Source organism: Molothrus ater, chromosome 6 (assembly GCF_012460135.2).
Source record: "Molothrus ater isolate BHLD 08-10-18 breed brown headed cowbird chromosome 6, BPBGC_Mater_1.1, whole genome shotgun sequence".
In the NCBI taxonomy this organism is placed as follows: domain Eukaryota; kingdom Metazoa; phylum Chordata; class Aves; order Passeriformes; family Icteridae; genus Molothrus; species Molothrus ater.
Window position 1 is genome coordinate 3,832,242 of NC_050483.2, and position 17,364 is coordinate 3,849,605.

The 17,364-nt window shown below is 38.0% G+C and overlaps 1 protein-coding gene across 1 annotated transcript in view; it reads right to left on the reverse strand.

Moving 5' to 3' along the window:
• The window catches only part of SPON1 (spondin 1), a 190,704-nt gene that overhangs the window by 148,501 nt on the left and 24,839 nt on the right, over positions 1–17,364 (reverse strand). The window contains exon 3 of the mRNA XM_036383446.2: positions 5,917–6,050. Within this exon, the coding sequence (XP_036239339.1) occupies positions 5,917–6,050 (134 nt within the window). The remainder of the gene's footprint in view (positions 1–5,916; positions 6,051–17,364) is intronic.

Below are 17,364 nucleotides of genomic sequence, written 5' to 3' on the forward strand. Positions count from 1 at the left end.
TGAGTTTTGAGTGTAGGGAAGAGATTTGGCTGCACACGAAGACCATTTCAGGATGTAGGTGCAGTTATGAACTCCTGAGGTTTTCTGACATTTGGTTCTTTTTTTAGTCTCTCATACAACACATTTCAGCACAGTGTTTACTCAGAGTGACAGGCCAAATGACCTGAATGGATAGAATGCTTGAAGCTACAAGAAATCAAAAGGTCAATGTTCAAAAACTGGAGTTCCTTCACCCTCAGAGCTTTGAAGCTTGAGAGGAAGAGGATGGTCAGAACCCACAAGGAGGTTGGAAACTGAGTGTTGTATCCAAGGCCCAGACCCAGGAATTGGAACTGAATTTGTCCTTATGGATTTGACAGCTTTGCTCCAGTAGCACAACTATCTAAAAGATTTTGCTTGATATACACTAAATATGCCATACTTTTTATTTAGAAGGCTGCAATTCTTTAAAATTCCTCTGCTCTCTCATTACATGCAAACAAGAGCCAGTGTAATTAAAATCATGATGATAATTACATATTCAGGAAAACAAGAAGCTCCACACTTTTCCTCAAGAACTATAAAACATTTCCCTAGAGACGGCTCAGAACACATTCCCAGAAACAAACAGCAAAGACACCACGATGAGCCCAATGCATTTCTGCAAGTGCTGATGATAATAAACAGTATTTACAGATAGCAGATTTTAATTTGTTGGTTGTTTAAGCACGATATGTATAGCAGAAATAAATACCTTGTCTGCAGGAACTTTTTGCTGCATTTGCCATACAAGTCGCATGAGTTGTCTGAGAGCCCAATTAGTTCAAGAGCCAGTTGCAAACTGTGGTTTCTTCTCTACATGGTAAATTGAATATAACTTATCTGCATGTGGCCATCATTTACTGCATTTAACTATTAATCTCAGCCTCAGTGGCAAATGCTAAAGGAGGAGAAGATAATTATCATCTCACAGGACTTGACTCTTCATGAGATCTACACCAGCTGACTTACTCAGTTTGGATATTAACAAGATCCTCCCTACCATGAAATTTTAATATGTGACAGGCTAAGAACATGACCAAATTTTCCTCACTCTTGTCTTCAAGCACAGAATTCTACAGGACTTGCAGAAAACTGCCTATTCTGTATTTCCCACCTATTACCTGGGTGAGACCTTTACCCACACTCAGCTGAGACACAGTCTTGAGGAATACAACAAACCAGCTGAATCTGAGGCTCAAAGCAACCTAAAAGAGGTGATTTTCCATCACTGCTAAGAAGCTTTCAATAAACTTTTATTGTTCTTTTATTGGTCAATGGGACGAATCACTATTTGAAATCCATATTTTAGACTTTCCTTGTTTAACAAGATAAATTTCTATTGCTTGGAGTTGTTTTTTTCACAGAATTAAGCACAGCTTTGAATATTAGCTGTCAGGTTAAAAAAAAAACACGTGTACTGTTCTACTTTTTATGAGAAGTAGAATATGCTGAACCAAGTGTGAAAGTTTATATGAAGGAAAAAAAGGTGTTTCTTAAAACAGTTTTGATTCACTTCAACAATATATTAAAACAGATTGACCAAGACGGGGTTCAAAACCCTGAAAATTTCTCTACTTCCCTGTGATGATACAAACACCACCAGGCTCTGCCACTGCTCTGTTGTTTGTGTAATTTTTTTCTGTATAATTACGCGTTGCTAAAAAACCCATAAATTTTTCTTAAGAAAGTTTTAACAGCGGGTTTTCAAAGATGCTAGAAAGCAAATGCATTCCTAAGAGCTCAGAAACCTAGTTAAGTGAAGTTTCAACCAGAAACTTTTCTCAGAAAAAGAAGGAACAACCTGGCCCCTCCCATCTTGATGTGTGACATGTTGGTGTGCAATAAATCACAAAAAACAAGGGAAAGAAAATAGGAAGAGAAAGAGGTTGCCCTGTGAACATGGAAACAAGCAGGCTGTGCACACCATGACAGCTTGGAAGGTCCAAATGGAAAAACAGGAAAGAGGGCTTAAAGCTTGAGGGTCTCCCAAGCAGTGTGTAAAATGAAAGTCTTTTCTCTTCAGTGAGACTCAAGCACAGGCCTAAGTGTGTGGATAAATGGAGCCTCAGCTATTTTTGCATCCCAAAAGCACATTTAGTGCTGGCAGTTTCAGTGGAGTCCAGAAGGATTCAAACCTTTAGGGTATTTCACTGTCATCTCTTGTTGGGAATGAAGAAAATGCATGAATTATTCTCAAGTAAACAATTACTGCACATCATATGTTAATCCATTTTCTTCTTTTTTCCCCTTAATTCTGTCTTCACAGAGAGAAAGATGTTTTAGAAAGCAAGGTAGTGACAATAAGTCAAATTCAAATGTGTTTTTTTACCCCTAAACTTTGAATTTTGCAGTCACCCAGAAATTTAGCATTACACACAGGTGTGCACATGTCAAATGATTTAGGATCCCTTACTGAACCCTACAGCTACAGGTTCCCTTTTTTCTCTGTCATTTTGTGCTTGTCACAGCCACACTGATCACATGCACTATGCCTAGGAAGCACTGGGAAGCTACCACACAAATCTGAGCAAGTCTTTCTACCAAAGCCACCAGACTCCACAAACTGCAGAAAAATAGCTGTTCCCAAACCTCACTACTAGCTCAGGAAAAGCTTCCTGGAAGACTCTCTACTTAGTTATACCACTACTACAAAAAAAAAATTGCATTATTTGGCACTTAAAGTGTAGTAAGTTTTTATGGATCAGTTACATTTAACTTGTGACTAGGTTTAACTTTTCAATATATTGAAGTCAGCAGATCAGGGCTAGGGAAAAAGTAAATCCTCATCATCCAGAATGGGCTCCAAAATGTTGCCATTCTGTTTTGGAAATTCTAAAACAAAGATATCATAGTCTGCAAGGATTGAAACAGGTATGTGTCATGGACGTATTTTATGAAAAATCTTTTTGCTAAGATTTTTTTCTCTTGAGAAGCTGAGAAACCTCAGAAACTACATGTAAACAATGATTATCTGCTGCTGTGGAATGCAACAGGTGCATTTTTGATTGGTCTCATATGATTGTTTTTAATTAATGGCCAATCACAGTCCGGGTGTCTCGGAGAGTCTGGTCAGTCACCATATTTTATTATCATTCTTTTTCTTCTCTTTGCTAACTTTCTGATGAAATCTTTTCTTCTATTTCTTTAGTATAGCTTTAATATATCATTTTATTTTAATATAATATATATCATAAAATAATAAATCAGCCTTCTGAAACATGGAGTCAACATTCTCATCTCTTCCCTCATCCTGGGACCCCTGCAAACACCACCACAGATATGTATTGACTATTAAAAAAATATTTTCACTCCCATCACATACAGGAGAAAGAAAAAACACAGAGCATTTGTTTCCCTTGAAGTTCAAGGTTTCAGAATTTTTCCATTATTAATTTGGACTTACCTCTTCAAAACGATATTTTAGATTTTTTTCTTTTATCATCTAGGATAACCATGAAATAATTATTTCTAATGCTGATGTTCCAATAATTATTTCTAAATAATTTCCAAAATTTCCATTCTATTCTATGGGAGCGGACCATAAAGAAGGTTTGTGAAGAAGGCTGACTACAAACTCTATCTCAGATGCCACCAAATCTTTACATGAAAAAGAGAAAATATGAATGTTTTTAATGCCAGGAGTGATTGTTCTGCATGGGCCCATGGAGGGCTGCACTGCAGCACAAACAAATGCCACATTTTGAGGTTCATCTCTGGCATCAGCAACTCTCAATAATGGTCACTCTTTCTTTAAACAGTCCTGGGCATGGAGCTGTTCCTTACCTTCTGAGGTAACAACAGAGCATTCATTGTTAGGAAACTCTTATTTGTCATTTAATTTTTCCTGAAAGGTACTTAACAACTTCCTTCCACTTTTCAGCAGCACACATACCAAAGACATCCACAGCACACTGTAAATAGGTGGTCATAAACACCAAATTTTTTCCTTTTCCTGGAACATGCATTTCCAAGCTGCTTTTCTGTTTTCCCAAGTGGGTTCTGGGAGCTGGTACAAGTTAGCTGATCTAGCTCCTCACTGGCACTTCAGAGTTTCAGCTCTCACTGATGCACACCCAGCAGCCTGAGAGGGCTGTAAGCCCCTGGTTCCCTCTGCACACTCTGAGGCAGTGGCAATTTCACACTTTCATGTGCAGAACATCAGAACTGCAGCTCTAACTGTTACATTTTGTAGCCCCCCTTGACTTTTCTGCAAGAATTCAAGTACTTCACAGGAAAAAAAAATCAGTGTTGAACATCCAGCATGACCTGACTAGCAGTGAGGAGAGAGAAGAAACATTTATCAAGATCCTGCAGTTGGTGGTACTTTACTTCATTCCTTCTCTGCCAAGACCTGAACTGACTTCAGCCACAGTTGTCTTAAGTTTCAGTGAGTAAAATACAGATCTTAGTTAATTTTTTTTTCTTTTTTGTAATTGCAATTCTATTTAGGACAGTAATGGTAAAAAATTAGATCTATCAACCTGTGTTGTTGAATATCATTACTGGATTAAATTTTAAATCTTGTCTCTCTATAAAGCATCATCACCTTATTATTAATTTACTTAAATAGCAAGTGCCCTAAGCAATATTGGTTATACAGCTAAGAGGGGGTCAGTCCTGGGGGGAAGACCAAGGAGCTTTACTGATAAAAAGCTCAGCAACACTCAAGGAATCTTCTGGACTGCCAAAGGAACACTCAAAAAATTCCATCTATAAACATTACCAAACTTATTTCCAGGTTTTGTTTCAGCCTAATGTGCACTTGTCTGTACCAGGCTAAAGAAAAGACTGTAAGTGTATTCTTGAGCTGCTTTAGTACACACTAAACCAGGAGATTCTTTAAATTATCATACTGAAACTAAGCAGCAGCAAGTAAAAGCACACTGCCAAAGATTTGAGACTGTTCCACAGCCAGAGTTGGGACTAGAGAACCCTCAGAGATGTGGAAGAGGACAGTGTCTGTCTCGTGCCCATCAGCAGGAGCAGAAGTGAAGCACAGGGTGAAAGGAAAGCAGCCACAGACCATTTTTGCTGGTGGCAATTTCACAGCCTGTCCAGAAATCAATTGCAATTCTAATAAAAACATTTTCCTGAATTGGTCTGAACTATCTTCAGCACACAACCTTTGTGATAGCACTTCCTTAAAAGCCTAAAAGTCACTATCCCCAGCGCTGAAAAGCCTCTTTGAAATACTTCTGCAGGGCACATCTTAGCAATTTTTAAGGCTTCTCCCAGACATGGATTCAAAACAAGTAAAGGAATCCTAACTGCCCATGAATATTTGACCAATCTGTCCAATTAAATACAGCAAACAAAGTCTTAAGAGACAGGACAGCATTTCTCTGGCACTCTTTAGTTCTGCAGACTAATGAGTAACCCCAAATCAAAGTGAACATACATAGAGTTATCTTTATTTACTGCTTGAAAAGCTTGATTCCACATGAGAGTATGTAATAATAGTAAAATATCAGTAAATGTTCACTAGGCCTAAAATGAAAGCATTCACCACTAAATAAATCTGGTTTTTCTGATACAAGTCCATTTAGACAATCATGACTTTGCAGAACATTTTTATTATCCATCTGAACAAAGAGCCTGTTTTTTACCCACCAGAGGAATGCAATTTTGATCATAAAAATTAAGAACTTTTAGGGGTTTTTTTAAGTGAAACTAAAGGCTAACAAGTTCAATTAAGGTTGCTGACTCAACGGTTATTGAAGGCTTGGACTTCTTTTTGAATATTGAGGCTTACAATTGCTAACATTTCACTCTGCAAGTAGAACTAAACCTAGTAAAATGCATCCAAAGAGTTAAAAGAATTAACATCTCCATTGTTTCCAATAAATATTCAACTTATTAAATGAATTTTACTTTAATATGCCTTAAAATACTTACTTCAGGATGACACAGCCTGTCCCAGTGGGAGGAGCTGTCCAAAACACCTGGATGCGCGTCCTCCTTCTGGGTGTGCTCTCAGTCACAGCAACGGGACAATTGCTCATGAACTGGGTTTCTTCTTCATCTATGATCTAGGCAAATGTAAGAAGAGGAACAGGAAAAAGGTAAGGACCTGCATGGCCAACACCTTCCACCTGTGTTTTGTCACTTGGTGTTTCTTTGGGTGGAATATTTATAATTCTCTCTGCTCAGCGCGGCAGTACTTCAGTGAATTTATGTAGAACATGCATGAATTGAAGACCAAAAGCTCACAAAATAAAGATAGAAGAGTAAGTCAGTTCTGGATAAAGAGAATTCAGGCTTTTCTGAGCATTGCTGTAAATAACCTTTGTTGGTTTTTTTTTTTGTGGATCTTGATTACTTGAGGTTCCTGTAAATATTAATGAACTGAAAATAATAAAATATTCATCATTTCAGATGACTGGGATTCCATTATTTAGTCCAAACTGCAGCTATTTTTGCTTTTTTGATTGATTGATGGTTAACAGAAAAGTTTAAATGGTACAAGTCAAAATCCAGAGAGGCAGATTTGGAACTGGTGTTCCAAGGATTTTACTCAAAGGTGTCATGTCAAAATAGCTTTCTCACTGCATATGTGTTTCATGGGTTGTACTTTAAGCCTTCTGTTCATCAGATCTCAAAGACATTTCATCAGAAACTGTTAAGTTTTATCTGGAAACAGGCAATGCTCTGATATTGCAAAATTTCTCTTCAAAATGCTCAGTGGTCCTGTTTCATTTGATGAAGCCACAACTCACATAATATTGGGTCAGCATTCAGGCAATGAATTGCAAACCTTACCATTTTGAGAAAAAAAGCTGTATGTATCAATTTATGGCCAGATTCAGCTCTGAAGGGGCTTTTTCAGAATCCTGGTTATAACAACACACATACACACAAACGTACACTTTTACCAATTAAACTATAGAAAAGAATCAAATCTTCTGGCAGCAAACATAAGATTAAGCAAGTGTTTTTACCAAAAAAAAAAAAAAAAAAAAAAAAAGAAAAAAACTCCTTTGCATTCTAAAAAAAGAGAGGCAATATCTTTAATTGGGCCAGATCTGCTTTAGTGAGTGGGCATCCTCGCTGTCTCACCCAATGATACTGCCACCATTCCCAAACATTTTTAGCTAAGCCAACAAACATGTCTGTATTTCTGTGGCAGAATGGAGTGGTGCTGGCCCAGAGGAGTGCTGAGAAACTCTCTTTAGCTGGTCAATAGGGCAGTGGCTAATGAGTTTTAAATTTAAAGCCATTAACATGCCTTGAGTTTTTTAACGCTTTGTAGAATCTGTGTAAGCAAACACAAGGTGCACATTTGCTGGTTTTTAATCAACAGGAAGCAGTGGGAAGTGCGGGATCCAGTGGAGGCTTAAACTGACTGCAGAGTTTCTACTTCTGCTGGATACAATTTAATGGATGTAAGTTGAGCACCAAGAAATCCCTGACCAACAATTCAGTTTCGGCCATCAACTGTACTTACTCCATCTGCCTTATTCCTGCATCAGTGAAATAAAGAAATAAAACTGCCTGCTCATCCCTCAGAAAGGTTGTCTCAATTATTCCAGGATCATATCAATTGACCTTTTATCCCTATCTCACAGCAATCCATTCGCAATCAAAACTCAATTTTGGTGGCAGCTCTGAGAGAAGAATGAGTGATTTTCTACCATCTCATACACAATGAAACACTATTGCACGTTGTACAAAAGCGTGGTAATTCCCATTGAAAAGGTTCTTAGGAGGTCATCAGAATGTTCTTTAAAAGGACAGCTTTTCTAAAAAATGGAAATATTACAAATTACGGTACAAATTACACTGGCTCCCTTGCCAGATGCAAAGTCTTGGATAAAAACTTTAAGAATGTGTTAAATCCAGGTCAAGATTATGTAATTACACGTAAGTACGAATAGGATTGATCAGATACAAGCTATTCCACAATGACCAATGGAGCTTGTTCCCAATCTGGCTGAGCTCTCGCCTGGCACAGGTCCCACCAATTAATGTTTCTTGAGAAGCCCAACTGAAATGAATTGGTGTTCTCCAAGTATAAAACCACTATTTTCTCTTAACAAGACCTAAAGATCATTTCTCCAGCAGTCATGTGCATTTGCATGTTAAATAAATTCTTATTCCAGTTGAATCCATCCTGCTTTTTCCCCAACAGTGAATGGAATCACAAGGAACCCCAAAACCAAATCCAACAACCAAAGGAAGGAGTTGTGAGTAGTTATTAAAAGCCAAATTTATGACTTGCCTGCAAAAGCAGAAGCTGAAATATGTGCTTGGATTTTAGATAGCCAGTACACTGAAGCACATCCTTGTTCCAGTTGCAGCAAATGAACATAGAAATGGTTTTTGCACTTCTACTGCAGATCTAATTCCTGCAAATTAGCAAGTAAAGAGTTTTCTCAAGTATTTCTGTAATAAACTAATTAGAAAATTCTGTTTGCATTTTAGAACATGATCCTGGAAGAACAGGAAGTGTCTGAGCCCCAAGGCTACATCATGATTTCCTGCATCACTAACCATCAAAGCAGAAGGCTTATGCAATGAGTTTCTACTGGAAAACACTGAGCTGAAAATCATAAGGTCTTCCAAAAAGCATTCCTTTGAAGAAAAACTGGACAGAAGCTTTCTCAGTAAAGGCCCCTGATGCTGACAGAATGAAGTACAGAACTCCTAAATTAGTTGGAAAGGCTCAAATGCAAGTTGATTTGAGATGATTAAAGAAAGTCATTTTACCATATCTAATAAACACAAGAATTTTTCAAATTCTAGGATTTCAGATAAACCTCCTCAAATTTATTTGTTAATAAGATGGGGGGGGGGGGGTTCTTTCTGTATCCATGGAGATTCAATTATTTATAAAAAATATCTTAGGAGTGATAAGAAGGGAATCCTGATTTATACCCCAGGATTACAAATGACATGATATTTTAGGGCAGTGGATGGTATTATTACACTCCCATGTAGGAGAAAAGCAATAGTATCCTGGCCAACTTTGGGGGAAAAAACAGACGTGTAATACAATCCTGATTTTTTTTCTGGAATTGAGTCAGACCACATAGGCATGAAGGAAAGATTTGGCAGGGAAAAGGCACACAGATTAAAACGTAGCATTTGCAAAATTATAGCTTCTAAACCCCAGGTTATCTGTAATGGGAAGCCTTACATTTTCAAGAATGGGGCAGCAAATTACCCACATGTCGGACAAAAATCCTAAACCCAAAAAATAGACACTTGGCCAAAGAATCTGAACCCCCAGAGGGAGGAATCTCTATGTGATTTATCCTTTTGAATCCACAAATGCAGTAACATTATATTTTAATATTCCAGTTGGGTTTTGGTGTGGTGATTTTTTTGTTTGTTTGGGGTTGATTTTTGGTTTTGGGGTTTTTTTGTGTTTTGGTGGGCTTTTTGGTTTGTTGGTTTTTTTCCCCCATTATGATGTGGTATTATTGGACCAATTTACTCCTTCAGAAAAACTAGCATAAATCCCAAACAAGATTTTTGGAATTAACTGGGATTCAAATTAGTGTCACAACAGGCAGAATTTGGCTGAACTTGGGTAAACCTGCAAACATGAAAGTAAGGCTATTTTCCCTTACAAGGGAAAATTTACCAGCTCCAGGCATTCTTTGCTTATTCCAAAAAGTGATGAGGTTGAGGACAAGTTTTGGGTGTTCCTGAAAAGCAGGAGTGGATAACTGCTTAGTTGTTAAAAGAAACAGTGGTTTTCTCAGAATTGGAACATTTCATGCTGACTGACAAAGCTTGCTGTTTCTGGTTTCTTTAAACTGCTAGTCAAATAAACCAGGCAGTTATACTCTCTATCCTTAAATTTATATCAGTATTGGAAAAAAAAAAAAGTTTAAAAATTTCAAAATACCATACATCACAAAGAAAGGGATTAGTACTGAGTACAAAAGGAGATGAAGTTACATAAACACTCTACTGGCTTGTGTCCACTTCCTTAGCTGGAACCCCTGGCTGGGACCTTCAGCACCATTCCTTGTTCTGTGGACACATCACCACTTTCCACTCACTGAAACAGCTGCATTCTACTGGAACAATAGAATTACAGGAAAGAAAAAAAAAAAAAAAAAAAGGACACAGCTAAAAGTTCACAAGATAAGCATCTTTGTGGGCAGATTTCTTCCTTGGAAGAGCTAATATGAATGTTGCAAAACTGTCTTCTCCTTAAGGAAACTTTCCAATTATAAAGAAGAACATTGGGTCTATGTAACAGCAATAATATTTGGCCTTTAGGGATTAATCTAGAACAGAGCTTATTATACAGAACGTAAAATTAACGATGTACAAAGGCAGTTTAAAAACCCTACCTCAAAGATATGCTTCACATAACCACATTCTCTGACTAAAGGACAGAGCATTTGGCTCAGAGTCTGTGCTCAGAACCAGAAGATCAGAGCTGGGATGTTTTATGCAGTGTCAGTAGCCAGTCTTGGTGCAGACCTTGGTTCAAGGAGGTTGTACAGAATCCCTGAGCCCTGCTGGGCTCTCTGGCCATCCTTAGCAATGCATCACAAGGCTGAGGCTGGCTTTTATACCCATATATACATATCTATATATATAAATAATTTAACATATAATATATATATTATATATATTAATAGATACTATATATAATTTTATATTATATATAATATATATAGTATGTCGTATATATAATATATAATGATTACATATACTAATAAATATATTGAATTATATAATAGATTTCGATAAATAAAAATATATATATTAATGATTAGGGCTAGGATTTGGTAAGGGTTAGGGTTAGGATTTGGCTCTGATAAGGGTTAGGGTTACTCTGAAGCACTGAGAAAAGTGCAGATTTATTGAAGGAATGCAGTGCTAAAATACACCTGTAGATTATCGCTGTGTTCTGATAACTTCTAGCACAAACTTTATGTAGATCTTGCACAAAGTTGCAATCAGAAATCAAATTTAGTTCTGTAATCATTACCTGAGGAAAAATATTTTTGGAATTAAGAATCTGCTGTGTTTTGCTCTGCAGTCTAAACAAACCTGAGGTCTTTTATTCCTGCAGGGCTGCTGCCGGGTCTGTTTCAAGGTGTAACTCAAACAAAATGAGAAATAAAGCAGTTCAGGGTGACAGGAGCCTGAAGTGCAGTAAAGATGCAGCACTACACACCACCAGCTTTCACACCAAACAGCTTCTCCTGCCCAAGCCTGGCTATGGGAAGCTTCACAAAATAGCTATTTCTTCTTTACTTAATTTCTTCTTTACTTAATACATATGAGAAGAGTAAAGAGATTATGTGTTTTGCCAGAAACAGGTGACAGTAGCTTGACAGGATTTAGTAAATGTAAAATGTCATACCACATATTTTTCTTGCTTCAGAACCACTCTTAGTTAACTTAAAGCTCTAACGTGCTGAATTATACAGCTTGCACTGAAGACTTATGCTTGTAAAGTTAAAATGGCCAATTAAGTTGATGCTGTCAGTAAAACTCAAGAGATGAATGAGCACAGACTGTTGTGAGTTGAGGCAGTTTTCATCTAACCAGTCACTAAGAGGGGGCTGAAGGTCCAAAGTTTCATCTTTGTTTCCCATGAAGTTTCCTCCTTGACTACAACACTAACATCTCTGTGAGAGCAGTTTGGTAAACTGACTTTGTCAGACTGCATGACTGGGGAGAGGGGTTGGTAGATAATCCAGCTTTTCCCAGATAACATTAATTTTATCATCTCTAACAAAGAAACTCTACCAGGCACAGAAAGCTGTCATTGTTCTCATAGCTATAAATCACATTGGGTTCTATCAGCAATTTTCTTTAAGCAGTTACTTTGACTAAGGAAAATTCTTTCATTTCACATTTAAAAAGCAATTTGCAAACACTAATTTCCAGCAGGGGAAGGACAAAACCTTTACAAATTCTACCATCTTTTGAAATCCCTTCAAATATTTTAGCTTCTTAGCACATCCAGTGCTCTCCAGCAATGCTCACCAGAAACTGGGAATTATTTTGAACACTGAACTTGCTTTTCACACCTTGGCACACAAAGGCCTAAAGTGGCTCTTGCCAAAGAGAGTACCCTGGCATTAGAGCATACAAATTACTCCCAGCACCAGGAAATTGTGCAAAGGAACTCTGTGTGAGATTTTGTACAAAAGCAACGGGTAACTCTGTGCCTTGCATGGCAAATGGCTTAACTTCATTCCCACTGCCTGCTGTCCACTCCACACAGCACATTTAGAGTATTTGAAATTATGTGTATGGATTCTGGGACAGACTGAAAATTTTAGTTCAAAGAAATGGGACTTTTGGCCCACTTTGGTGTGCAATTTAATCAAGTTAGACCTAAAGCTAGAGTAAATTTACTGAGGTCAGACTCTGTGCTGACCAATTCAAACACATTCATTTGTGGGTTACAGGTTTTTTTCATTATATTCAGGCAGTAGCTAAAGAAATGGATTTGCTTTTCTATGAAATGAGAGGGGGTTTTACAACTAAGCATAGTTTAAATTAGGAAGCATGAAACAGCAGATGAAAAAAGAGTAAATTTTATGATTGTAAAATGGAAATGAAGACATTTTACTACCAAAACTCTGCTCCAAGATTTAGGAAGCAGAGCTGTCCCACTGCAGCCTTAAAACAGATTCACAGCCACTGAGGATGATGGGGGACACGGAGGAAGGCTGTGCAGTGGTGACCCTTAGCAGTTCCCTGGGAACAGAGTCAGCATCAGTCAGAGCAGTCCTCTGGCCAACCCAAAACAGCAGCTATGGAGAATTAAATCCAATATTGAAAGACAAACAAACAAACAAAAAAGATTTAAAAATGGAGCACAGCTACTTAGGGCTCTCACAGATGTCTTATTTCTGTTTTCCATGTAGTGGAGAGATCAGAGTGCCAACAGTCCTTCCGGATGACAGAACTAACACACTCATTTCAGATGGGAGTATAACCACAATAAACCTCAACAAAGATCCATGCAGCTTCTTTAAAATATCAGCTATGGAGAATTAAATCCAATATTGAAAAATAAAAAAAAAACTTTTAAAATGGAGCACAGCCACTTAAGGTTCTCACAGATTCCTTATTTCTGTCATCCATACAATAGAGAAATCGGAGTGCCAACAGTCCTTCCAAGATGACAAAACTAACACACTCATTTCAGATGAGAGTATAACCACAGTAAACCTCAACAAAGATCCATGCAGGCTTCTCTGTGTGGAATACTTCCACAGAGACATTATTTATGCTCAGTGTTCCGTTGTCAAACTATTTCAGTGTGAACATTATTTATTTGGCAAAAAATAGCCACCACTCCAATCTGGTAAAAAATAGCTTTTGATAGATGATGTCTCCAGTGCTTTAACCTGGGAGAAACATTGCTTGCTGAAGGGGATACTGTATAGAAATCAATTTTTAGATAAAAATCACTTGAGAGAAGTAAAAGTTTAAGGATTTTGTGTATTTCTTGTTCAGTTTGTACAGTTAGGACATTTCACTCAAGTCCATAATACACACATTTTTCTGGAAAGTGAGAAAACTGCTGTTAATTCCTAAAAGTATTTCCCACCACTATATCCAGATATATGTAACGCAATCAGCTACCTCATATCAAAGAGAGCCTTCTAATCTGATTTTCTAGACAGGTAAAAAAAGCTTTGGGAAGCTGTTTAAAGAACAAAATGCTTTTGCAGCCTCATAAAAGAAAGTGATATAAAGGAAGGCAATGTGCACACAAGCCTGGACTGGAAGTGAGACGTGACTTGGATTGCTGAGCAATCCATTTCAGAGCAGCCTGTGAAGCAGCCTGAGCTCCTTTTCTCAAACCAATATATTAAATGCCCTATGATAACTTACTTATGATCCCTAACAGCTTGTCACACCTCCAGTTGTTCTCAGGCTTCATAAACAGGAGTTCTTTGGGAAGAGATTAAACCTGAGATTCCAGACCTTCACCCTCCTCTGCGATGCGCCAATTGCTCAAATTAAATGGAAAAGTAGCTTAGAGAGTCAACTAGAATTTAAGCCAGGGAAATCCATGGAAGACATAAAGTTGGAGTGGCCCCCTGTGTACCAAGCCTTTATCCTGCTTTCGTGGAAAGAACAGCCAAATTCTATCAAAGATCTCCCAGCTCAGCGCATTGATGCTCACAGAACCCAGGAAGCAGAACAAAAACAAATCTGGCAGAGCTTCTGCAGTTTGAGGACTACATCTTCTACACCAGAGCACTTTTTCAGTGTCTCCAGGGATTGTGGCACGATAAATTTAAAAGGAAATTTAAATAGTGAAAAAAAAAAAGACCCTTTGTGAACAATTTGTTTATATTTTCATTTGGCTGCATAGTGGGATCAGAAGACAAAACTTATTTAGTTATTTCTCTTATTTATCCTGAAAAAGCTGAGACATTCTATTTGGAAAATGTGTTTGAAACATGCTTTATGCATTGCTAGAGTTTGGTTTAAGTGCATGTGCCCTGGTTCAAGACAACACAGAGGGCCAGGTCTGGGGAGGAAACTCAGAAACGCTGTTTTGTCCCTTTTCAAACAAGGGTGATCAGAAATAAATGCAAAAAGGAGTTCTGTGATTTCTTTTTTGATTGAACATTTTAAAAAGTTCTGTGTAAGCACTCCTAGAACTGATGCAGTTGCAGTCCTGGACTAGCAAGCCAATGCTAGAAGGAATTCTTAATATTTTGGGGTGTGCTCTGGGACCAGCACTGAAGACTCTGCTTGTGAGATGCAAGGTGTAGGTTCACAAATCCCTTCTGAATGAGGCTGTTCACTGTCAGTGGAAGGTTTTACACAAGGAGTAGCCTTCAGACAGCCTCTTTTCCGAGCTGTTCTACCTCACACAGGTGCTGAACCAAGGGGAAACACTGCCTTGGCACTCAGCTGATAGAAAGCACTGATGCGTCCTTAACTCTCTGCTCTGTTTATTTTGATGACTTTCCCCCCCAAGTTACAGAGCCATCCCTGCTGGTCTAGTAAAGTGTTCTACACTAGTTTTACAAAGCAGAGGGGTGCAACAAAAGAGGATGAGTGAAATTTGTCCTGAAGGAGACTGGTGCTGAGTGGAGAAGCACCTTTTAGGGTGCAATCTGTGTTCCAATGGCTCAGACACCTGAACCTTCTCCTCCCCATCCAGGTATAAATCCTTTTCCAATTTGTGCTCCTTCACCCTGGAAATTATATCTGGATGAAAAATTTTCCCACCCCCAAACAACTGTGAAAATCTATATAATCCATTCAAAAAGGTTAATTTTTGGGTGTTTATTTCTGGGGAGACAAGAGACCAAAATGTTTCCCCAAAATATTAAGGACTCCTTCTAGCATTGACTTGCTAGTCCAGGACTGCAACTGCATCAGTTCTAGGAGGGCTAACACAGAACTTTTTTAAATGTTCAATCAAAAAACAAATCACAGAACTCCCTTTTGAACTTATTTCTGATCACTCTTGTCTGAAAAGGGACAAAACAGGGCTCTGAGCTTCCTCCCCAGACCTGGCCTTCTGTGTTGTCTTGAACCAGGGCACATGCATTTAAACCAAACTATAAAGCATGTTTCAAACACATTTTCCAAATCCACATGGTGGAGAATTAATTCAGATTCTTTCAATCTCAGCACAAACCAAAGATTTACAAATACGGACCTAAATCAACTTCCAGGTCTTATGCTAAGCATACAATTTAAGGCCATTAAAAAGTTTGATGCAGAGTGCTCAGTATCTGGCACAACTGAATCCAGGATAAAGAAGAATTATGTTTATGGACATGTGTGTGGAAAGCTGAAGGACTCCCTAATTGCTGTGAGCAAAACTCAGCATTTTAATTTTTGCTAAATGCAAATTAAAACCTTGTCAGCACATTCTTAATTCATCAAAACAATGTGAAACTTTTCATACTTTCATCCAGTATCAGGATTTTGTTCAATTTCTGCAGCAACTCTTGCTATCTGCCTGAGCCCACGTGTCTTTGCCTCTGTCAATGCACAGAATTTTTTGCACAAAAATTCCATTTATGAATGCTTGAAGGAAAGTGCCTCCACTGTGACTAATAAATATTTCATACTTACTAATTATATTCATACTAATATTTCATACTTACTAAAGGACCTCTGCTCACCATTCAAGGCCAGTCAATAACATATTTCAAATTCAGTGGTCCAGAACTTCTGTTCACCCTGAAAATAAGCTTCAAGCACTCAAACAGTCAAGAAATTTAAGGAAAAAAAAAAAAAAAAGACACTCTCATGTTCATAGTGCAACAATACTTGAGAGAAGGCATGATCCAATCCTAAATCCACCATTCTTATTATCAGTTCTAGAAAGCTTGGCTAAGGGCAGCCAAGGAAACATGACCTTCCTATCAGAACAAAGCACATGGGCTGGTGAGAGTCATTAGTGACTAATCACTGCAGTACAGCAGTTTCATAAAGTTGGTGTTAAATGATCCTGATGAGGTGTCTCTGCCATTTGAAATTAATTACACTCTTATCTTTCGATAAGATTATCTTACTTGTATTGTTGGATGTTACCAACATCTCTAGCCCCATAATGAGTGATGTGGGTGCCAAAGAAATATTTGCTGTGGACTCACACATAAGAAGACATGGACCTTATCATCTGCTCACGCTGGCATTTCTCATTTACATTTCTGTGGCAAAGAAATCCAGGCTTGTTGTCAATTCAATTTAAAACTCAGGGAACTGCCATTTTTTATTTCAGGAACAAAATCCCAGATAAGAATGCAGTTGCAACACCAGTTGATCAAAGAAAAAGGAATATTAAATTTGAGGAGGCACATAAAAGACCTGGTAAGGAAGAAATATTATAGTGGTTGGTCAAACGTTTATAGCTTGAGCATTGGAGGCATGTTTCTGTGTGTCAGGTGCTCTCTTCCCTGCAGAGGGATGATAAGGGACTCCTTTCCTCCCCAACCATTCTCTCATTACCATTTGTCAGAGCATTAATTGCCAGCCAAAGGAGCCTTTTCTAATTATGACTTTGTGGAGTAAAAAGTGCAGCATGGGCTTAAGGGTAGAGGGGGCTTCTTTACTAACATAATCAGTAATAACATTATTGTAGAGATGGCACTTCTCTGCAATACAGTGTGAAAACAGGCAGACAAGTACAAAGGAATTGCCTCTTCTGCTCTTAGGAACACCAGAACTGATGAAGGTCATCTGAAATACATAGTAAAATGTGAGTCTGCACATTTTACTGGATCAGCATTTCTCAGTCTCTTAGCTTGTTCAGGCTTTTCATCTAACCTTCATTTTAGGAAATATTACACTACTCAGCACTGTGACTGTGGTGCCAACAACAGCTACCTCACTTGGAGCTCCTGGCTTAAGAAGGGATTTAAGGATTACAGA